The sequence below is a fragment of the Nanorana parkeri genome, unplaced genomic scaffold (assembly GCF_000935625.1).
Source record: "Nanorana parkeri isolate BGI_ZX_2015 unplaced genomic scaffold, ASM93562v1 scaffold30, whole genome shotgun sequence".
In the NCBI taxonomy this organism is placed as follows: Eukaryota; Metazoa; Chordata; class Amphibia; order Anura; family Dicroglossidae; genus Nanorana; species Nanorana parkeri.
In genome coordinates this window covers 3,190,105-3,214,172 of record NW_017306298.1, presented here as the reverse complement: position 1 = coordinate 3,214,172, position 24,068 = coordinate 3,190,105, and the positions used below count along the sequence as shown (strand labels likewise).

At 40.1% G+C, this 24,068-nt stretch overlaps 1 protein-coding gene across 1 annotated transcript in view; it reads right to left on the bottom strand.

Annotated features, from left to right (window-relative positions):
- The window catches only part of SPON1 (spondin 1), a 245,692-nt gene that overhangs the window by 61,151 nt on the left and 160,473 nt on the right, over window positions 1-24,068 (bottom strand). Inside the window, exon 7 of the mRNA XM_018567996.1 lies at window positions 3,170-3,234. Coding sequence (XP_018423498.1) covers window positions 3,170-3,234 — 65 coding nt within the window. The remainder of the gene's footprint in view (window positions 1-3,169; window positions 3,235-24,068) is intronic.

Below are 24,068 nucleotides of genomic sequence, written 5' to 3'. Positions count from 1 at the left end.
TCTGTGAGTGATTAGAATTATTAACACCCCAGGAAGCAAGAAAATATCTTCCATTTTATTGAGTTACTCTATCTGTGTGGTAAAAATTGGACAGAGACTATGAAGTATAAATGTTCTTACCAATTCACTACAGGGTGCCATTAGGCACTTGTGTGAAGGTAAAAAGTTGGATATGGAGAGGATGTACAGTTCAAGATGGCAAAATAAGCTAGTCAGTTTTAAAGTACATAAATTCTAAGTGTTATTTAATTAACCAAGGACAGAAAAACTTCCTAAGGGATTAAAAAAAAATTAAAGGCCCACCAGGAGGTGCATACAAGTTATATGTGGTCCCAGGTAGTCAGGATAGAATAAACCCATTTCTTGTATTCTTTAAGATATTTAATCTGCTTATATTTTGCCTTCCCTGGTTCCCCATTTTATTAACATCGACATACCAATTATATTTTTAAATAAAAACGTTCCATTTTATTTCCATACCATTGTAGGGTCCAAAATAATGGTTGGTGAGAAGAGCCGGCAGGGTGCTGTGCATGACCTTCTAAAAACATTGCAACACTCTTCTCTCCTCTGGAGAGTCCTCAATCCTAATGCCAAGCAGTTGGCTGGCTCTTGGGCAGAGATATAAAAATATAAAAATGCCTTAATAGGTGGGCGTTCCTAGGCAGATAACATTTGTATGCAGACTGCCCAAGGTAATACCCACATGTAATCCTGAGCTTTCATGATCAAAAGAACTGAAATCGAATGAATTAAAGCGGTGGGCCAGGGATAGGCAGGCTTGGGAGGAAAGGACTTGATCATGCTGGTTGCCCTCTAGCCAAGAAATGAGGCGGGTTCTATCTGACTTGCTGCAGCTTCTAATGCACATTGGGAGAAGCTCACAATGTGTAGTGAAATCAGAGAAAGCTATTTCAGTACAGAAGAGGAGCCGTTACAACTGTGCAAGTTGAAGGAAAGGTTGGAATTCAGCTTTTGGAATACCTATTACAGCCAAAAATGTATAACTGTTGGATAGAGTGGGGAAGGTTGGGGAATTGCCTTTTACCAGGGCAGAAAATCAGCAGAAGCTTTCTAGTTGGAATAGAGACAGCCTTAAAAATGTTCTAACCCTTCTGTACACTATCCAAAGCTAAAATATTGGGTGGAATTCCATGTTAGGCATTTCTATAGAAGAGCTGTATATGTTATGGCGGGTGTTGCACTTTAAATAGGTTTTTACAGGTGCAGGCAAGAGAGGTGTCACCCTGTTCCTGGCTTTACTACCTAAAATGTTACTAAGCCATTTATTTCTGATTTTAATATAGGGACGGGGCCATTCAAAGCATTGGATTTTGCCCCTGAGCCAACTTTTCACCCAGAACTACTAGTATACAGCACCGATAAAGCCTAGTACAGTATAACCATTTATGCACCATGCTTGTTACTGGAAATGACAGTGTGGGAAGAGCCGCAATAATTGAGATAGCAGCTAGTGAAGTATGGCAGGAAGATTTACAGCTCATATGAACACATACAGGTACCTTTTGAAGTTCCAATGAAGAGAGGTTACCTAAATGTTACAATGGTAAAAGAATACACTCAAAGTTTATGTATAGCCATTTTTTGTTGTTTTTGTTTTGGTTAAAGTAGAGAAAGAATAAAAGTCCTGTCAAGTTTTAATTAATGTAAATATCCCTGCTGGTTAGAGTTACCCTCTCTACTTGTCCTGGCAAACATTATTTATTTATTACAGGTATTTATATAGTGCTGACAATTTATGCAGCACTTTGCAGATTGCACATTCACATCAGTCTTTGCACTCAAGGAGCTTACACTCTAAGGTCCCCATCTTACATGCAGGGCCAATTTAGACAGGAGCCAATTAACCTACCAGCATGTCTTTGGAGTGTGGGAGGAAACTGGAGCACCCAGGGGAAACCCACACAAGCACAGGGAGTTCATGCAAACTCCTTTGCAGATAGTGCCTGGCCAGTTTTCAAACCAGGGACCCCCAGTGCTGCAAGGCAGAAGCGCTAACCACTACGCCACTGTGCTGTCCTCAATGACGTGCTCAATGATTATCACTGAGACATAGTCATAGAAAAATCCAAACATTTTACAGTTGTCTCCAGAACAGGAGTGGAGAGTAAATTTTCCAGTGGTGATACCTGTATCAGTGATACATGTCTAAGAGGAAAGACATTTTTATTCCTACTCTAGCCAAAACTATACTTGGCTGTCTATGTCCGTGGTGGGTAGATTTACCCTCTCTATTTTCCCTGGATAAAGTAAGTGAAAGGCAATCCAAATTTTTACAGTTGTCACTAGAACAAGAGGTGAGTGTACGTTTTCCAATGGGGACACCTGCTCTGGTTAGAACATCTGAAAGGGATATTCCCTCACATTGTGGAGAGTCCGTCTCACTTCCAGTTGCACCTCTGGGAACCTTTCCTATTCTATCCAAAACTAGTTTTGGCTATAAAGCATAAAAGCAAACAAATGTGGGCACAGTTCCCTTGGAGATGTGTGTAGTCTGTGTCTGCAACTACATTCAACACCAAACTCTTGTCTGTACCAGTGAATAAAATCTCAAGATAGTCCCAAAACAAGGGGGAGGAGGGTTGTTAGAATGCAGCATCAAATTGTCTTGGGCAATAACTCCCAGGACCCCAAAGCTAAATGGTGCCAATGCTGCAATCATTTGAATGATTGAATGATAATGAGGTTCCCTAGGTTTTGGCCATTCTAGGGTACACTAAGGATGCAAGCAAGTACCTGAAACCATCTGCATTATGGACTTGGGGTCAACATAGAAGGTATGGCAAATCCAAAGGTTCATTTTAAGACAGTATGTTTATTTGTATACCTTTAAGTCTTGCTTTGAATGTATTCCGACACCCATATGAAACCAATTCCTCTCCTTTATATTTATGTACCAATATTGTAATTGACAAATGGCTTAAACTGATTCTGTTACATTCTGGATATTTCTCACTGAACAGACTACAAAAGATATAGTAATTTTCAACATTTCCAGGGCAATGAAACCAACACGGATGTTTGTCAGTGAAGAGCGGTTCTTGAGTTTATCATTTTACCTCTGGGACACCGGTGATACAACACTTGTCAAGGCAGAAATCGGGAAGACTTTAGAAAGCAGAAGAAACATATGTCTTTTCACACTTACACATTCAGGGGCTGCCAGGCCGGCCACTGAGCTTTAGCTTTGACGACAGTTAACACGTCATCTCCCTGTAAAATAGGAAATGAAATATTGTCAGCTGTTGCATTATCAAAAAAAGAATGTTAAAAGAACATAATTATTTAAACAATAAAAACACATAAAAACTAACACATGCATAGTATACATTTTAACATATCTGCATCTCTGTTTAAAAAAATAATGGCAAAGATCTGATTTAGATTAATTAAAATTGGAGAAAAGCAAGTCTGCAGCCATTATCAATCAATCATGTTTCATCTTTCATTTTATATAAAAGTTAAAGATGAGAGCTTCACTAATCAAACATTGTTTAAATACAACAGCCATGCGCATTCTTTCTTGAATCTTAGGGGTTGATTTACTTACCTTATAAACACACCACGAACATGTATACACCTCTGTAGTGTGTTCCCTCCCAGCATGATCTATGGGTGGAATCTAAACACCTTTGTAGTGTGTACACACCCAGCAGGTGTGTTGTGCAAAGCCTTGCATGAATTGCAAGGTGATGTTGTGTAAATTAGCTCTACGTTGTGTTGCTTGCGTTGATGAATGCAGGAATGTAAATGCATGAACTAACCATTTTTGTCTAAACTGTGAAGCAGCATTATATATGCATCATCTGCATGATTTTTTCATATATGGCATTAGTGGAAATATGCTTTTAGAGACTTTTTGGTTGATAAATACGTTTTGCTGTGTGAAAATCACACGCACCTGGTGCGTGCGTGTGGACACCCCCTTAGTGTCCTTTGTATTTCTATAGATCTGTGCACTCATTCAGCATGAAACAGCTTTCTGTAATAAAGACTGGTCAGTGCTGTTCTCTCTACTTGTGTAGGGTGACCGGTCTTGTATTCATCTCCTTGTAGTTTTCTACAGACAGACAAGGTGGGAGGGCCTTCTGGGTCATAGACAGCAATAAAAACCTGACAGGTGTTTTTATGCCTCTCCACTCTATCCAAACCCAAAAAAAGTTTTGGCTTCAGTTGCACTTCCATCCTCTGCCATCCACTCATGGAACCCTTTAACCTCAAAAGCACACTAACTGTGGCTTCAAATTTATCTCTGACTCAAGGCTCTGCTCCTGCCACCATTCCAACGTACTGGGAGAACAACACTATTGGCAGCTGAGATGCTCTCATTGGATACAAGGTGGTGGTGGGTGAAAGAGAATCAAGTATAAACTGTGTTTGTGCTTCCTATACACACTTTTGTGTGTTTTAATTCTCCTAAAAATAAATGACACATTATGGGTAATTAGTCTTTTTTGCAGGGATGGCCTTGGAACTGAATAGGTATTGTACAACATTCTAAACCCATTTAGAAGTGCTATGTTTGTCCTTGTTAAGTTTCATATGACCTTGTTTAAACAGATAGTCCTTCGGAGAAGCTAATTGCTGCTTTACTTTATAAAAAACTGCAGCAATTAAGGTCTAATGCTGCCTTTTCTCAGCCAGGAAACCTTACAACTGCGGTGTTTGCATAAAGGTTCGGTCCTAGTTGACCTGACATTTAGACCAAACCTGCAATGCAATTTTTCAAATGTAAAAATGAACCAGATTTGAAGTCAAGGGGAAGAAAAGCTAGGTGTTACATTTTTGCTGATAAAACTTACACAAAAGACAATTCTGAGAACCAAAAGGATATAAACATAATGTATATGAGTATAAAGATACCTGTATTTACTGACCCAAATAATAGAAAATCCTGTTCAATAATATATAGCACTATCCTTGGACCTGACAATTTTTGCCATATTGTTGTAATTACTCAATGACATCCCTGTAGCATTCTAGTATAAACATTAAACTCATTGAATACAGGAGAGAGCAACGTTACAGAGGGGTGAGTTCATCTGGATACTGCTTCTCCTTTTACTGTCCAATCACAGGCTGGGGCAGGGAAAATATTTGTAAATGTTACTTAACTGCAGCAGATTGAAATGAGGTCTCCTGCCCTGCAAGACAAGGCTATGTAGTGTGGCTAAGCTGTGTAAATCTCTGAGCTGGATGGAAAGAAGTAAAATAGCTCACATTAATGTGACTTTAGTTGTTAAGTTGGCAGGGTCAGTGCTAGGATTTTTGCCTACACAGGCAAAGTTGCATTTTTGCGCCCCATCCCCCGCCCAACCCCCTCCCCGACCCCCTGTAGCGCTGGGCCTGCTCCCTATCAGCATGCTTTTTTTTCTTCACTTACCTTCGGTGCGTAAGAGTGCTGGTCCGGTGGGAGGGGCTCCAGGTGTGTGAAAAAAAAAACATAGCGCAAGCATCGGGGCATTTTGACAAGTACAAGTACTTGTCAAAATGCCCTGTTTTTTACGCCCTCACTCTGCAGCACCCTCAGGCGGCAGCTTGCCTTGCCTTGCGGTAGCGCCGGGCCTGTAAGTTGGTAAGGAGATGTTGTTTTCTATCAGGGATATTCACAAAAGGGTGAAGAGTTTGGAGAAGGCAGGAGAAGTGAACAACCTAGGACAAAATAGCTGATTTGGAAAAAATCCTCCAATTCAGCTCACTTTCCAGTTCAGCTAGATTGTTCACTTCTCCTGCCTTCTTCAAACTCTTCACCCTTTTGTGAATAACCCTGTATGTATTGCGCATTCAAGTTCATCCCCAAAGGTGGTACATTACAGCCCGAGCCTGCCATTGGTTTGTACATTGGATTCATCAGGTCACAAAGCATTTTCAAAGCCTTCATCAATCCAGCAAGACATATACCTTGCATGGTAATCTCCTTTTATTCTCTAAACAGCCAAGAATGTAATGCATTTCTGCATTGTGATACTGGCCTTTGAACCCCACAACTGTAATGTTAGGATAATTGTTTCAGTCTGGACATTTTTTTAAGGTCCAAACCATCTGATGTCCTCTGTTTTCATCCATCAAGGGCCACTTACCACATAACAGATAGTTTTAATGAGGGGTCATGTGTTGTAGTCCATTCACTGTACACCTTTGAGATTCCTGTCTTTAGTTTAACCATTTGAGTTTCTTGGCCTTTTTTCCCTCTAACATCCTTGGGTCCCAGAGCATTTTTTTTATTTGTGACAGTTTTTCATAGTTTTTACATTTTTAGCAAAACATTGAGATCAGATCAAGTTGGGTTGGTGAAGACCAATTGACATGATAGAGACTTTTCCAGGTGTGCGAGTGCTAAAATTTATATATATATTTTAATGTAATCATACTTTTTACATTTTATACCCCAATGGAGCAGTACAGCAACAGATCAGTGTTAATTGTGATGGCAAATTTCAATTCAGTCTTAGTTTTAGTCTTTTGACTAAAATGCCATTTTAGTTTTAGTCATCTGAATAGTTTTAGTTTTGGTCGACTAAATCTTATGGGATTATTTAAATGTGTAACGCATTATTTAAGCAAGTCTCTAGAATTTCCAAACTCATTATATAGTCCTGGAGTCAAACTCTATTAACCTTTTATGACTTACAATTGTTGCTCCACATGGTTTATAAAGGGTCTTCTTCTCATTAGTATCAAATGTAAAATGCATCCATACAGCTGTTCTTCTCTTTCTCCCTGACGTTGACATGTCTGTACAGTTAGTGCAGCAAGTGTTTACTAGCTGGTGTCCTGCTGAGTAGATCAGTAGGTTTTATGCACATTAGTAAGTTATTGTGCACGTCTCCCTAATGCAAGAAGTCGAAGATCTCATGGCGGAAGTCCAAATGCAATAGTCACTCCCAGAATTTTAGTTTAGTTTATGTTCGTCTAACATCTCTATTACTCTTGGTTTTATTTTTGTTACTAAAAGCATGCAGATGATGAAAAAAAAAAGAAAATGTTTTCTCTGTGAAATTAACTCTGCAACAGATCCTTTATAATAGCAACCAATTGCTGATTGCAATCAGCCAGCAATAGATCACTATAGGAGTGACCTGTTTCTGCAAGGAGAGGCAGATAAGGGCTGGTTCAGCTCTTTCTAAGCTTCCAAACAATTACTAAGTGCAGTGACTTCACTTCAACAGAATGTGGATGTGTTGCTTTTACAATGATCTGCAGCAAGTGCTCATATGGAGTATGGTGTATCAAGATCAGAAGACCAGTAGCTGATCATTCAAGTTCTGGGGGTTAGTGTTGGGTGCCGGCTGTCACTGACAACCAGTAGTTCCAGACTATATGAATCACTGGGTTCTCTTTAACTACCTTGTTCATGCACTATCCCTCCCCATGTGAAACAACACAGGCCCGCCAATTGGCTATTTAGACAATGAGCACTGCATTGTGCAAGAAAAAACAAAACATATTTTGAGTGTGTCCCTATACCCAGCAGTAGAGGGTTCTTCTCTTGCACTGGTGGACAAACAGGGCTGCAAGGCAAGGAAGATGAAGATAAGTATGTGCTCCTTACACTCTCTGCTATAAAGAGAATCTGTTACATTAAACTGAATGGGTAAAACATAGGGATGCATTAAGTAACATGAATAACTGTGGCAGAATGGTGTTCTTCTGGAAGCCTGTGCTATGTAAACTCCTTCTCCTATATCTCTATATACCTATATCCATATATCCATCAGATTCTCAAACAATTCATCCCCACACAGCTACCTCCTCATGTATCACTTGCCTCACCTTTTAGATCGTAAGCCTCCTTACCATCTTGTCTTGAATTGTATTGTAATTGTAAACTCTTTGTTATATTGTAGAGCGCTGCGCAAACTGTTGGCGCTATATAAATCCTGTATAATAATAATAATAATAATTGCTGTATCCAGTAATTGGTTGAGGTCAGAGGAAGGAACTAGGGAGAGTTGAGGGTGACCCAGAAGACTAACATTCTCTGAGGAGTTGGCTTTAGTGTGGACTTCGGCAGAGGATTTCTCAAGAGCAGAGTGGTGTTCGGAGGAGCTAGCAGAAGGAATAGTTTTCTTTTAGATTCTCCCTTTTAGATTGTAAGCCCTCAGGTCCAGGGCCTCCTTACCATGTTGTCTTGAATTGTATTGTGATTGTAATGTCTTCCTTATATTGTAAAGCGCTGCTCACACTGTTGGCGCTATATAAATCCTGTATAATAATAATAATAATATCTCCAGTCATATTCAATCTTCCAAAGCAGTTCTGAATCAATGGATGGCTGTGAGGAACATCTAAGCACTACACCAGGCTTCCTGCATCTGGGAACAAGCAAGGAGACTACAGTGGAAGGAGTGTTTGGGGCTACCTCCCCTGCACTTCTATCAGGTAAACAAGGAGGGTATACTCAGACTGTCAGGACAAGGATCAGTGGGGAGGACTGGAGCAGTGCAGCACTGCCTGCAGTATGTCCTGAAGCCCTGATTATGAAGGCCATTTTTGCAGTAGGCAAATCAAAGATTGATTTTCATTTCTAACTGGAATGTACCCTTAATTATTGTTCTAGAGCTTTGAGACCCTTCTTCAAAACATATTTGTACAACGTATTTTTATGAAAATGTTATTTCTCCACAGGGATCAACACAACATTAGCACTACTTGGGATTTTATTGAGATGAAAATTATTCCATATTATGGCTTCTTGAGCATGACCAAAGCATTAAATGTAAAATGTAGTTGGTTTCCCCCCATTCTAAACAATTATGTCACGTTTGATGCATCTAAGTGACCCAATCCCATGCTGCTTTCACTTAACAATGTCGTAATTTTTAATGAATATTTTAATACATTTAATTTCTGTCATGCAGTTGCTTAGGATACAGTAGCTGTGGTCTAATTTGGTTTTTCTTAGATATTAATCTATTACATTTTCAAATGTTGCCAGTTTATGAAAGAGAAAACTATGCTACGTAGTTGGGAACATGTGACCCCTTTTATTACTGTTCATGCAAATTAATAACTCTTCCTTATGAATTAGTATCCACAAAAAAAGTTTAAATTAATTTGTTTATGTTGCCAGGAAAGCAAATTACAAACATTCTGCCTCTCGTAAAATGTTATTGTCCATCGTTCACCAGCAGATGTTTTGTTTAAATGAGATCATTAATGTTGTGATAAAATGCTCTCCAAAGATACATGCAGCAGTTTTATTTCTTTGCAAATGGGGTTTGATATTCAACATTTCAGACCCATCATAATTCCTGTTTTTGGTGAAAAACGATCTGTTTAGATAACACAACCAACTATTTTTTTGACGTAGCGTGGTTATGCATGATCATGCATTCCAAATGTACTTTTTATGGACCTTGGTGGTCTACATTAGTGCCTACAAGAGTATGTCAAAAGCATGGAAAGCAGGAGCGTAGCCACCTTACCACTAAATGAGCATGTAAACATAATGAGCAAGGTTCCAGAGCTGGATGGTATTTTCATTGTAAATCCTGTATAATAATATAATAATAAGAATCACGCATTTTTGTCACAGACAAATAAAGGGACCAGAAAAAAAAATATTTTCCATTTTCTTTTTCTATCACTTATCCTAATGCTCAGGTACATTACCATCTTCACAGAAGGTGGGATCTCCCAATGCATCCCAAGTTGATTACTAGTCAATGTTCCTAACTTTATATTACCCAAACTTCAAATAAGTCCCAGTCTCCAACTCAAATAGTTGAAAGGACTTTAGAGCCCTGGTGCCCAAACTGTGGCCCTTTGGTACTTATTCTGTGGCCTTTGAGTCTCTGCAGCCAGTCAAGGGTGCACTAGTTTTGTAAAGGGAATGTAATAGCAGCTGTAATAGCACTGATTTTTTTACACCAGTCTGATGTAAAATGCCACCAGTCTCTAACAGTTTTCTGAAGTATATCTCTAGCTTTCAACAACATTTGTATCATGTCCCTAGTCTCTGACCATCTCCAGCAATATATAAGCAGCCTTTAATAATATTTTGCAGCACTACATTTACTGAACACTATTTGCGGCCCCTATGGGGATGTCAGGGGCTACAGTTAGGTAATTTATTCCTCGGCAATTGTCAATCACTTGTTTGGAGGGTCCAAGGAGAGTTCACAAGAATGGTCTTAAAGGGAAGTTAAATCTGACAGCTGGCATGGAACTACCCAAGAGGAGCTTGAGTTTATGACCAGGCAAAAAGACCTTTGGCCATCCCAACGCACAGCTACTGCAACCTAATAAAATGATGGATGATGATTAGGAATAATACATGATAAAGATTAAGGTAGAATCACAGCCAAATATAAAATATAGAAACAACACCAATTAATACAGTTGTGTATTCATTAAAAAAATTCTATTTAAAAAAAAAACTATCTAAATCTGACATGGTACCAGCCTTGGTAGTTCCTTGCACCAGATAACTTGGAGAGAAACGGGCAGTACCAGAAACAAATAAGGCGTGCTCCATGCAAATATACTGACAAGGAACATACTAAAAGTAGGAAAGAGTCTGTTGTGCTCATCAGTCTACTGCTGCCTCCTCATTGTCCAGTCACAGGCTGGGGGCAGGGAGATGACCAGGCTGTACTGTTCATGTGCAGCATAGAAAAGTCAGACTTCTGACTTTCAGATCAGCTTTACATTTTGTATTGAATGGGAAATAGTTGGACCTGCTGTCACATTTGTATGGCGTTTTGCCTCCTTTGGGGAGATTTTTTTTCTTAGTAATACCTACCCAGATAGCAAGCAATTGAGCTGCAAGTTTGAAAATGACTTGCTAAACTATTGCAGACTTGCCAACCTTCACAATTTTGTTGCACAATTACAGCAAGTCTGCATTGCAAGTCTCCAGACCAGCGAGCTTGCAGAGCTCTTGCTAAGACCTGCAAGACTCTTGCTGTAGACTTGCCAAGCAAATTTGCTACAAATTCAAAAAGTGTCAACTAGAACTTGTGCTGCAAGTGTTCTGCAAGTCTACAACTTGCCAGGAATATGTGCCGCAAGTTAACAAAATTACAATTTCACCCTGCCACAAGTTTGTAGCAAGTTATCCTTGCTATCTTGGTGATAGAGTGATGTGATTGAAACATTCTTTTTCTTTTCTCTAAAGCCTATTCTACATATATTTATTTGGAAAATCCAACAGGGGCTGGTGACAGTGCCAGTGTCTTCCTCATAGGTTCTCTGTAGAAATATGATATAATTTTAGTATAGAGATGTGAAACAGGAAGTTCAGCTTCCTTGAAACAGGAAGTAAGGGAAATACCAGTCGGCACACAGACAGCATATCAACCTGTCAGAGAATTAGATGGGTGTAGAACCACTTTAATCCCTCCATCCGCTTAATCTTCTGTGGGTTTTTCTTAATGTGATGAAACCAACGTTACCCATGATTGTGCTCATTTCCATATGCACTAACTTCTAAAAGGCAGCAAAAATATTGCCTTTTTTAAGCAATATTGTTACTCACCTAAGAGATAAATCAGAATTTCTCAGTAGCTCCTGATCAGCTTATTACTTCTCCTATCAACATTTTAAATGCAGCTTCCTAATCAACACATTGGATTCCTATTTCAAAGAAAGTTCTCCTTTATCTTACCACTTCCTGCCATTCATTATTCACTTGCAAAGAAACTATTAAAAACAAAGTAAGACTTCGCTTATCAAAGCCTGTCAGCCACAAAGGCAACATGTAATAATGATAATTTAGAAAGGATATGCACAAAAATCAATTTCTAATTAGGTATTTCTAAAGTTTTAGTGAGTTTCCCTTTAAACTTACCAGCAGTATGTGAAGGTTTATGGGGCTCGTAAAAGAAGTAAAATGTCTTTTAAAGTGTATGTAAAACCAAATTTTGTTTTAGGCTAGGGAAGAAGGGTGTAAGGAAGTAGTATTTATTGCTGTTAGTGTCCTTCTGGGAAGGTTTCCCTTCACTTCCTACCTTGAAGATTCCACGGGAATGAGTAGGGTCTCCCCAAAGGGAGGGGAATTTCCATCTTAGACAGTTTTCACAACAACATTTCTATCCATTGCAAGATTTTCCCTCACCTCTTGCTGAGACAACTCTACAATTTGAGCTTGCTTTCTGTATCAGAGACAAGTGGTCACCAAGACAGGCAGAAGGAAGAATCACATCAGCATAGACAAAGGGTCTAACCTTTCCCCACTCTATTCAAAACTCCAATCCCCAAAAATAACCAATGACTTGCATTAGAAGAGCTTACAGTATCTGTGACCTGACTTGTGACCTCAATGGCCACAAGTTATCAAATTAATTTCCAAGGACAGGAATTATGTGCTTTAAAGTAACCCTTTTTTTCTTTAAATATGTTATAAAGTAACACATTGACTGCAATGCAGGAACCCTCAGGCTATTTCTGGATGTACCATTTAGATAACGTCTTCAGTACACCCTTAGCCCTGAAAACAAAGGTGCGCCAATATGCATAGCTCAACTTTCTACACAGAAGTCAAGGTGATTATGTCAACTTTCTTGACACAAGTTTAAGTAACACCCTTGCACCTTCTGAACTCCATCTTGCTGTTCAATGTGATGGTGAACTAGATCTCCTATGGGGAGTTGTAGGAGGCAAGAGAGTGATTAGATCAAGTGTTGAGTTTTCTGATAGAGGCAGATTTGGTGTTGGGGATGATTTACATGTAAGAGACACTTAGGGGAACCTTAGTGGTTTGTCTTGCTATCGATGCCAAAGCACCAGGCCAAAAACTAGTAGTGCCAGCTCCTGATGCAGAAAGTTAATGTATCTTGATGGATGGGAGGTTTTCGGGGTGGCAGTGTTGGATTTAGCATTAGGTATATAAAAAGAGTGGTGAGACTTTTATTTACTTTAATAAAACAGACATTTTGCCAAGTGATTAATTTAAATATCGACCACAAAGTAGGCCATTTTGGCAAGCCATAGCGACCCGTCATGCATTTCTAAACAGATTAAGGCTGTTTCTAATATCACAGATTTTCCCAGATGGCAAAATAAACAGAGCAGCGTCTCTCCGCCAAGCCAAAAAAAACCTTAAGCAACTATAAAATAAACATTGCAAGAAGCACAAGGGATAAAACAAACCTTGGACCATGTGAAAACGCTTTAACGTGTCAAAGCACTAATTTGTCTGCAAGTCTTGTGCGAAAGCAAGGGCTGCCTTTCAAGTTAATTCTTCAATCCAATCATTGTACGACAACAGCAGGCCTTTCTGATGTGTTAAAGGGAAACTATTGTGTATTTTTAATAAGCTTTCATTTAGTGTCAGTAATGTGGCAGTCATATTAAAAAAGAACATAATTTTCACATTTACATGCTTGCTTGAACATATTTTAATTATCATATTTCACAAAGAGATTGGCAGTCACTAGATATGGTACCTGTATTTTTGTCACAGAGTGTTGTTACTATTATTCTTGAAAGAAAGGAGAACTGCTTGGGTTTGATTAGTATATTTCAACAGCTTTAAATTAATCTCTGAAGTATGATTCCACATTAAACTTTCATTAAATAACAATCACTTAAAAAAAAAATCTGCTAGCAGGTATAAAGTGCAGACACCTACTAAGTTTTCGGCACTCCTAAATGCTGGTTTGTCCTGGACCAGCAAAGCTCCACAACTTCCTTCAGGGTAACAAAGCTTTGTCCCACCCCATAATGAAGAGCATGCTTGAATGGGCAAGCTTTGACACTTGCCAGAAGTGTAGAGCTCTGCCCAACCAGAATGGATGGGCATTTGGGTATACATGGAGTAATTAAAGCTGTTGCTGATATGTGTAGGCACCCTTACATACTGTCCTTTATACCTTCTAGCTGCTTTATAAGATATTCAGATGCAACAACTGTGCTGAAACACACTCATACTACATATGTAATGTACAAATACAGCTGCCCAGTAAAGCAGACATATTGCCACATAAGTTAGTCCTAGCTATTCTGTTCTATCTGCTCCCTGGAAAGCTTAAAAGAAAAATGTATGCCACTTCAGTACAAGTTTTTCTTTATAAGCTAATAGCATTGACATCCGTTGAAGGGGGAGCAATCTGATCTCAGATCTTCACCATAAACAGAGATCTCATGATCAAACTCCAAGGTATTTTAACAAGTGAAAACTTATAGAATGGAATTTATCAAAACTGGGGGAGACAACATCTGGAGCAGCTGTGCATGGTAACCAATCAGCTTCTCTCTTTCATTCTCAAACCTTAACTGAACAAACTGAGGAGAGAAGCTGATTGGTTGCCATGCACAGCTGCTCCAAATTTTGTCAGTTCCAGTTTTGATAAATTCCCCTCATAGTGTTTCATAGTATTTGAGGTTGAATAAAGACATTAGTCCATCAAGTCCAACCTATTAGGATCTCATTCTAGGAGTACCCGTACCCCTGTATATTACGGTCCCTTAAGAAATCGTCCAAAAGTTTCTTGAACAATTCCACATTATTTGCTGAAATCACCGCCTGTGGCAGTGAGTTCCAGACCCTAACTGATCTTACTGTGAAGAACCCCCTTCGCCCCTAAAAGTTTCGATCACTTTTAGTCCCTGTATCAACGGTCACATTGGACAAAGTGCATCCTCCTAGTGGGAACAAAAGGGGTTCTAACCCTTCATTACGCAATCCAATAAAAAAAAAAAAAGTTTGGCTTTAGATACACATTACTATTTATTGAGTCACCAATCCAGAACAAGCAGGCGCATTATGGGTACTGACTTCATTGGTTCCAACCTAGTTCCAGTTCAGTGGCTCACTAGTAAGTGAGCAGGGAGGAAGGAGGATAGGGTCAGTAAAGCAGAAGACATTCTCTGTAAAAGATTATCTTAGCAGAGGGGAGGCGGTTTGGGTGAAAGGTTTTGTGCCATCAGGCTCCAGTAATGGAAAGGCAGTCTGGGGCCCTGGCTGTCTCTGGTTTAAAAAAACAAAACTCACAACAGGGCGCAAAACTAGTAGGGTGGATGATTAGACATTGATAATGTCAAGGTGTACTAGGAAATTGTGTAAAAAAAGGGAGTTTACACTTACGTTTAGATGTGGGGACCAGGAGAGGGGCAGCCTCGCATGAAGATCGAGTGGTCCAGGGTCGAAGGCTGAAGGAGTTGTGAGAATTGTCGGGCGCAGTTGGAGATTGAAGAGCTGTTAGCCGGAGGGGAAGGCGAGGCGGTACTAAGGCAGTGCTGGGTGCTGTGACCGCATCCGTGTCACTCTCATATGGACCGGAGTGGGGGCAGTTTGTGAGCGGAATACTGAGTATGACTCACTGGTGCTAAGACTGAACAAACACCTGTCTCTGCAGCTGTCAGGACGGTGTTTGAACCAGAGAGCAGTCTTGTCCCTTAGGGTTCCGGTGAGAGCGGCACATGTGGCGTCTAGCTGTGTGGGAAATAGTGCAGAAAACTGTGGTCAGTAGTCTGCTCTGTAGGTCAGGGATGGTCCGGTCCATATGAGAGTGACACGGACGCGGTCACAGCACCCAGCACTGCCTTAGTACCGCCTCGCCTTCCCCTCCGGCTAACAGCTCTTCAATCTCCAACTGCGCCCGACAATTCTTACAACTCCTTCAGCCTTCGACCCTGGACCACTCGATCTTCTTGCCAGGCCGCCCCTCTCCTGGTCCCCACATCTAAACGTAAGTGTAAACTCCCTTTTTTACACAATTTCCTAGTACACCTTGACATTATCAATGTCTAATCATCCACCCTACTAGTTTTGCGCCCTGTTGTGAGTTTTTTTCGGCAAGCACAGGTCCTCCCACTGATTTTCAGGGCAGCACATTACGTAGCTCCAATTCCTTTTCGAGAGCGCTGTTTGTCCACTCATTCCTCTGTCTCTGGTTTTATACTTTTAGAGCCAATGACCTGGGAAAAGAATGCATCCAGTGAGGTCATGCCAAAGTCTGGGCATCTTCACAGAATATTTATTTGAATTTAATGTCTTAAAAAAATAGTGAGGTAATTGGGTGGGCATGTGATCCAGGCAACCAGCATTTTCAGGAAGAAGAAAGTCAAAAGCCTACATACTTACAGTATATGGGTTTTATTTAACATGTTGTTAAATTGGGCCTGAACTCAACAAAGTGAAGCGTTTACCATTTGCCTTAAAGTCCTACTAAAAATAAAAGTGCACTTCCTGACATGTGACTGTGCCATAGGTACTCCTGTGCCTTGAGCTGTATATCTGAGCAGTGGGATATCTAAGGGAAAGTCTCTAACTGCTAGTTTCAGAATAGGAGTTAGATTTGGTGATATCAATTCTGTGCTGTTTACTTTTGCTTGATGGAGAGAAAGCTGTATCCAAGGACCTGCAGTGCAAGGATCTCCCTGTCTTTGATTTATTCTGGTGATCTGTGCTTCCTCCACCTATCCTGCTGCTTTTTGATTAATACCCCAACAGTCATTGGGAGGGGAACTTGGACATGGGAAAGCAAAGCCATGTTCTTCCACTACCAAGATGGCTGCATCTACAATGAATCATAGTGTGGACTAAGGCAGGGGTCAAAATTTCAAGTCCTGAGCTACTAGCCAGGCTTTAAGAGTTACTCGCCACCAGTTGCCCACCTAACCCCTACCCTGCCCTTAACTCCACCCCTAAACACACCCTCTTAAATAATCTTATAAATCACACTGATGTTTTATGCAAAATAAAGTTACAAAAATAAATATTAACAACTTTAACAATATTACCATAAAGGTCCCTGCCCCCACATATAAAATAATACACTCTCCGCCCTGTTGCATGCACCCCCACATATAAAATATTACCCTCTCCCTTGATCTGGTGCGATTAGTAAGGTCTGCAGACATTACTAATCACTCCGTTTTCGACCCGGAGCTCAGTGAAGAGCTCCGGCCGAAAAGGAAGGTAGACAGACCAGCAGGAGCAGCTGCTCCCACTAGTCAGGTACTGACTCAAGCCTGATTGAATTTCCACTCGCCTGCACTGCATTTCCACTCGCCAAATGCGAGCAGGCGAGTGAAAATTTTGAGCCCTGGACTAAGGCATGATACATCAAAAATGGGGGAAAGGTTCAGCTGCAGGGTGACCAAAGCAATACTGGTGACTAGTCATTTTTTCTTTGCTTGCAATTTTTGACCACAGCTTCCAGAGTACAGATCCTCTTTAAAGTGTTACTAAGCTCTGCAGCCTGCCTCATACAGTGTAATAATCTCCGCCTCGTGGACTGAGAAAACATCTGCAACAGAAAAACATCTTAAACTTCACTGCCAATTTTGTTGTTTGTTTTCTGTACCGTTCTTGTAGTTGACACCCAGCTGCACATGTGGGAGCAGATATTTCACAAGTGCAGAAACATGCTTAAGTAATGTGCCATATTTCTCATAATAGAAGTTCCTGCAGTAAAAACTATTATTACTTACAATATATATATTTAAAAAAGGCAGAAAAAAACACACAAAAAAACATGGTTCATGGGTTGTGTACAGAGCTGTCAAAGCCCAACCTCACCCAAAACTTGTTTTTTTGTTTTGGAAATAAAAAAGGTTATGGCCTCTGTTAGGGCCATAGAGATCTCTATGACTAAGCCCATTATTGGGTGAAACAGTCAGAGTGAAGAGGATGTGCAATGTGTACCTGTGTGGGACGATGTGTACCTGTGTGATTAGAGCTGCAGGTAACAATTATTTTCAAAATCGATTAGTTAGCCGATTATTAAGTTCGATTAATCGGTTAATCGGATAAACAATAAAAATCAATTTTTAAAAATGGCTCCAGTGATGGACTACTAGTTTGTATTGAGATTGCACTCCATCACAGAAGCAAGCTTGGAGCGGTGGAAGTAAAAAATAAAAAATAGTGTGGTGTGCAATATAGTGAAAAGGAAAGTGTAAAATTATACAGCAATCAATGCAGAATGGCACCGACTATAGAGGACTACAAATCCCAGCAATAGTACATTATACAGCGCAATGCAGAATATCAACAGCTATAGAGGAATACAACAAATCCCAGCAATAGTACATTATAGCTGGCGGTATAGTCCTCCCGCTATAGTCCTCTATAGCTGGTGGTACTCTGCATTGCGCTGTATAATGTATTATTGCTTGGATTTGTAGTCCTCTATAGCTGGTGGTATTCTGCATTGCGCTGTATAATGTATTATTCCTTGATTTGTAGTCCTCTATACAGTGCAGTGCAGAATACCACCAGCTATAGAGGAATACAACAAATCCCAGCAATACATTATACATACAGTGTATAATGTATTGCTGGGATTTGTATTCCTTTGTATAATATACAGCACAATGTACCATCAGCTATAGAGGAATACAAATCCCAGCAATACATTATAGAGCACCATGTGTGGAAAAGTGCAGGCTTACCTGAGCAGTCATCTAGCAACTTGCTTCTGAGATCGGACCTGTCTATCGGCGGCTGTCATCCCCCCACACCTGCTCCTCCCCCCACACCTGCTCCTCCTTACTACATCTCCCCGCGTCCCTGTGCCGATCGTGGATGTGGGCGGGCGGTGAATTTGAGGCGGGGAGGGGGTGTGGCGTAGAGAGCGTGGATGCGGTCGGGCAGGTCTGGCAGCGGCGAGCGTGAGGTGGGGAGGAGGTGCGGCGTGCAGCGTGTGTGGAGCCGTTTTTTCAATAATCGATTATAATCAATTATGTCGATTAGTTGTTGCAGCCCTATGTGTGATACAATAAACTTTTTTGCCAAGCTTGCAGTATGCGACCAGACTTCTTGCTGTGAGTAAAGTGAATTACTGCCCCCAGCACTTGACACCCTGCTCTGTCCTACACGCCCAGGGTGTGGGTGGGCCCTTAATGTCTTCAAGTACAATAAAGAACCACTGGTCCTGCAAGGCAAATAAAGATGTTGGAGAGCTGGACCAATCTGTAAAGGAAAAAAGGCAGCTTCAGGGGACCAGTTGTGCAGCAAGGAGAAAGCCTGTGAAAGTCAGAAATAAGTATTTAGCTCTGACTAAAAACGGACCCACTCTTACTGAGATCTGAATGGGGGGAGTAATTCCACACAAAACTACCAGCCCAACATATATTTCTACTGGCCCAGGAGGATAAAATCCCCCCCCGTCTTCTCCATTTTTGTTTCCAGTTTTCATGATGTGTCCTCAATGTATTTTATAACCTTTAAACATGCTCTTAAAAGAAACTATTACATAACACCATGAAATATTTTGAAACTTTATGCATGCATAAGCACTGGCATACCTCTGCTATTTTTAAGAGCTGTGGTTACAAACAAGCCCTTAGGCTGGCCAAAAATGAGATAGACAAGCAGGCAGACAATGCATGTTCTCTATAGTCCCATTGAGATACACAGTTAATACCTGCCTTCACTTGTGCTTTCTTGCAACAGACAAGTCTTTAGCTACTGACCCCATCCACCCATCCTGCAAATGATCTTTCCTTCTTTTACCTGCATTAACATAATGAATACTCATTGGATGCTATGTGGACTGCGCCTCAACATGCCTTATGGTTAATTTAACAAACCATCTTTTTATAATGATCTACATCCAAAGCCCTCCACAGAGCATTGCTGAGAAGCTCCCATACACTTGCATGACCTCTCAGTAGCAGAATTTTCTCCCCTATTCCTTGCGGTCTCACATGACCGGGAACCAAGTTCTCTTTCCCAGCTGAATAGATTCAGTACGTTTCTGAACATACTTTTAAGTTGTAAAGATTTAATTTCCTTGGTGTTGCACAGGCAAAAGTTAAAGCTGCTTAGAAGCATGGCAAAAACATGAGGATGCTATTTTAAGGCTGCCTGTACTGTTCTTCCTTCAGCATATAAAACCACCCGCAATTTGAACTCTCTGATAAGGCTGGAAAGTAGAAAACAGTCTTGTCAGGTAAAAATTCTACTTTTTAAACTCGAAATGTAAACAAATGTGTACTATAAAGTATACCTGTTACATCCATAAAGAGAAGAACCTGGCTATGGGAAGAAAATGCACCCAGAGGTGCACCCTGTCTATACCTCAAAATGTTTTCACTAGGAAAAAGTGCAAATTAACAGACTTTCTGAAGCTGTCAAGAGCTGACATTTCCCCTGCTGCCTCACTAATGATCAATGAGGCTGCCCATCACAGAGATGGCTCAGTTTGCTAATATTTGCAAATTCCAACTCTAGCCCACCCTTCTTCCAGTTTCCTGTTGGTCCTTTATACTAATGGCATATGGGTGACTTTGAAGCAGGATCGCTATGAGGCGGCCTGTTTCTTCCTATAGAATTGCTCCTTCTGTAGCTGAGGCAGCGAGATGTCGCTCCCATGGCTGGCGATCAAGATTTACCAGTGTTCGGGCCAGCGGCAAAGTGACATCTTGCTGCAACTGGCTACAAAGGAAGCAATTTCATAGGGACAGACAGGCATCGTCTTTAGCGATTCTGCCGTAGGCCATTTGTCTCTAGCGGCATAATCGCCTGCCTGTCGTCAGCCATACTGTGATGGTTGATCATACTGGATAACTCTTGATTTGATTGATTGTTTCTTGAAATAGCTGGCCATACATGGTTGGATCAGCCACAATTCGAGTTGTAGATGGCCCATGATAGTACTTGGTTTGCCAAAAATTAATTTAACAATAGACTGAGCCAGATGGAAGATTATATGAACAGTGGCTGCATTCTGTCAGACAGATACAATTGTCACAGCGGAGATTCTCCATCCAAGCCGTTTAGTGTGGACAGAAGAATCTACTGAATCAATGGGCTGAAGGAGAGAAAAATTTGCCCGTATGTATAGCCTTAATAATAAAATATATATATTTTTTGGTTTAAACTATCCTACTGGGAGGTTAATTTGTTCATCTTGCCTGTAATGGGGGTGGAGACTAAACTTACAAAAAAAAATTATTTTTTTTAATTAAAATTTCATAATGTTGCTTCATACAGCTAAACATATGGGTCAGAGCCTTCCATTGGATAATAGGTCTAGGTTCTGCAACGTTAGGTATTCAAAAAATTAGGTCACCTGAATATACTGAATGGCCAGGTTTTTACATCAATGGGTCTTTTCTTCTCTGATGGCACATTGGGCAAATTCCAGGATAACCATGCCAGAATTCATCGGGCTCAAATTGTGAAAGAGTGGTTCAGGGAGCATGAGATATCATTTTCATGCATGGATTGGCCAGTCCAGGTTTTAACCCCACTGAGAATCTTTGGGATGTGCTGGAGAAGACTTTATGCAGCGGTCCGAATCTCCCATCATCACTACAAGATCTTGGTGACAAAATGAATGCAACTCTGGATGGAAATACATTTTGTGAGGTTGCATAAGCTTATCGAAACTAAGCTACGGCTAATGCGTGTCATAATCAAAAGGTAAAAGCAGTCTAACTAAGCGTGTGTGACTTTTTTTTTTGACAGGTAGTATATTTACCAGATGCTTAGGTTGTGATTTCCATTCTACACACACCTGCTGGAAAGTGAAGCTTCTACAGATCACCATAAAAAAAGTTAAGGGGTTGACTTACTAAAGGCAAATAGACAGTTCACTTTGCATGGGAATTTTCCCTTAGCTTAGTGAATGTGGGCAAAATTCACTTTCTAAAATGAAAATTAATTTTAAAAATAGTATTTTTGTTTGTACATGATTGGATAATAGAAGTTTGCAGAGCTTAACCTCATTCACTAAGCTAAGGGAAAACCCCCTTGGAAAGTGAACAGCCTATTTGCATTTACTAAATCAACTGCTAAATGTACATAACTTTTTTTTATTTTTTATCATCAAAGTGAATATAATTTCTTATGAAAGTTATTGAAGCTGAGCATTGGAGACAGAAAATTAGAAAGTGTTATAAGGGGATAAGAGTTCCATTAGTTGATATCAGCTTACTCACTGTTGCTTGGGGAACGGCACAAAGGGGGCTGGATATGCTTATGAATATGTTTATGTGTTCTGGAGGCGCAAAGCACAAACTGCATTGTCAGCTTTTACTTTATTATTATTTTTTCCATTTCCTACCTGTTTCTCAAAGACGCTGTAAAGTCAGAAGATATATATATCAAACGCTCAGTTGAACAATTGACTGTGTTGATATGAGTTCAATATAATTATCTCCTGGAGCAGACATAATGATGATGCAGTGTCTGCTGCTGCTTCTATGTACAGGTCGACAAGTAGCATGTTATGTTATAGAACTTTCTCAGGTCCACTTCTCTGCTCAGTGGGTGGGGTGTCAATAGCCAACCTGCTATTGGCTATTGCACTTGGGGGAGCCTCAAGATTTTCCATACTTTTAAAGGGTTCTGTGGCAAAATAAAATGCATGAGAAAAGCTGGCCTGCAACCACCGTGCTAATCCACATAACTTTCCTAAATTAAGAAGTTCATAATAACCCACTGAAAGTACGACCTTGAAGGTTTACGTCAAGGAATCATTAAACTACAGGCAGTTGTCATTGAATACCCTAGCTAGCCGGCTTGTTTATCTGTGAAAAACTCTCGAGGTTACTTAATAGACTCAGAAAGTTTAGTCACTTTGCTGGTATCCCATGGCAATAATAAAATGTAATTGGAAATACTTAAGATAAAATATTAGTGAATTATGAAGGAACTTGGCTTGGCCGCCGCATCTATGCTTCTTTGCTGTCAGATAATTTGCATCAATTATTGTTTGCTGCAGTTTTTCAAGAAAAAAAAAAGAAAATCATCAGCAAGCTATTATTAAGTGAGATAATTACACGTTAGGCAACACATATATCTGTTATGCACTACTACAGTAGCAAACCAACATCTAATACTTTAATTAGTTTATTAGTTGTGGGAGATTGCAGAATGCTGACACATTGCAATAAGTGATAATCTGTTACAATTCATCAAATCCAACTCGGCTCTGGGGTACTCTGCGTGTTATTAAAGTTTTGGAACTTCTTAATTGCTTTCATTAATAAATGTATAACCAGGATGTTTGTGCAAACGATTACAATTCTAAGGCAACAAAAAAAAAAATGAAAGGATTCTAATTGTTATCGCTTCTCCTGCCATATTTGTAAACTGCCTATGCATCTGCCTTGTTTGATTTTAAAGCTGAACTCCAGTCATGAATCTTGCACAGTTGTACCGGCTGCTCCCCTTGACTGAAATTGCTTCCCCTGATTTCACTGCACACTGGGAGCTTCTCATAATGTACATTAGAAGCTGCCATCATCATCCAGTTTTTTCCTCCCCAGACTAGCTGTCCATGGCTTGCCCCTTTCATTCACTGGATCTCAGTTCTTTCAATCATGAAGGTTGAGCATCACATGTGGCTGTTAAAGCGGTTGAGCAACGCAGTGGTGTGAACTGAGCCCATCTATGACAAGGCACATTGCCTTGTCTTGCATTAGGGGTGCACTGGAAAAGAAACACCAGCACAGCCCCAACACATTTGGTGTGAATCCAGACTTAAAAATCTATGCAACAAAAACCTCTGTTTTAGCGTGAATAGCTAGAACAGTTTAGACTTTGTTCGTGTGCTGACGAGCTCATAAGCATGCTGGGGAACTTTCTATGTTGCATTGTTCCGTGAACTTCCCTCCCCAAGTGCACTGTATGATAGGTAAAAAAATGTTTATCTTGGTGGTTGCCCTCTTTGTTTTGCCTGACATCAATAAAACCCCCTTGATACGGGACCTTAAATTTACTGATGGCTTTATGCAATATTGACCATGACTGATCAGGAATCCAGCACAGCATCAGAAATCCTGCTTGGATGAAGATCATCTAAATGTGATATGTCCTATGCCCCTGCTTCCTTCCTATTCTTTGAAACATCGGCAGAACAGAGAAGGCTGCAGACTGATCACTCTACACATATAAATATCAATGAATAAACAGGAACAAAAAGCAGCAAAACAAAATGTTAAAGAAATAGTAAACCTCCCCACTTCTTACCAACATAGTTCCACATCAACCACATTCTCATTCAATTCTTCACAAAATGCAGGGCTACAAATTTTAATTAATTTTTTTTTTGTCAAACAGGCCAAAGAAAGAAAAAAAAATTCTGCAATTTTTAGAATGCAATATACTGGATATATTATAGAGTCATATAAATATATATATA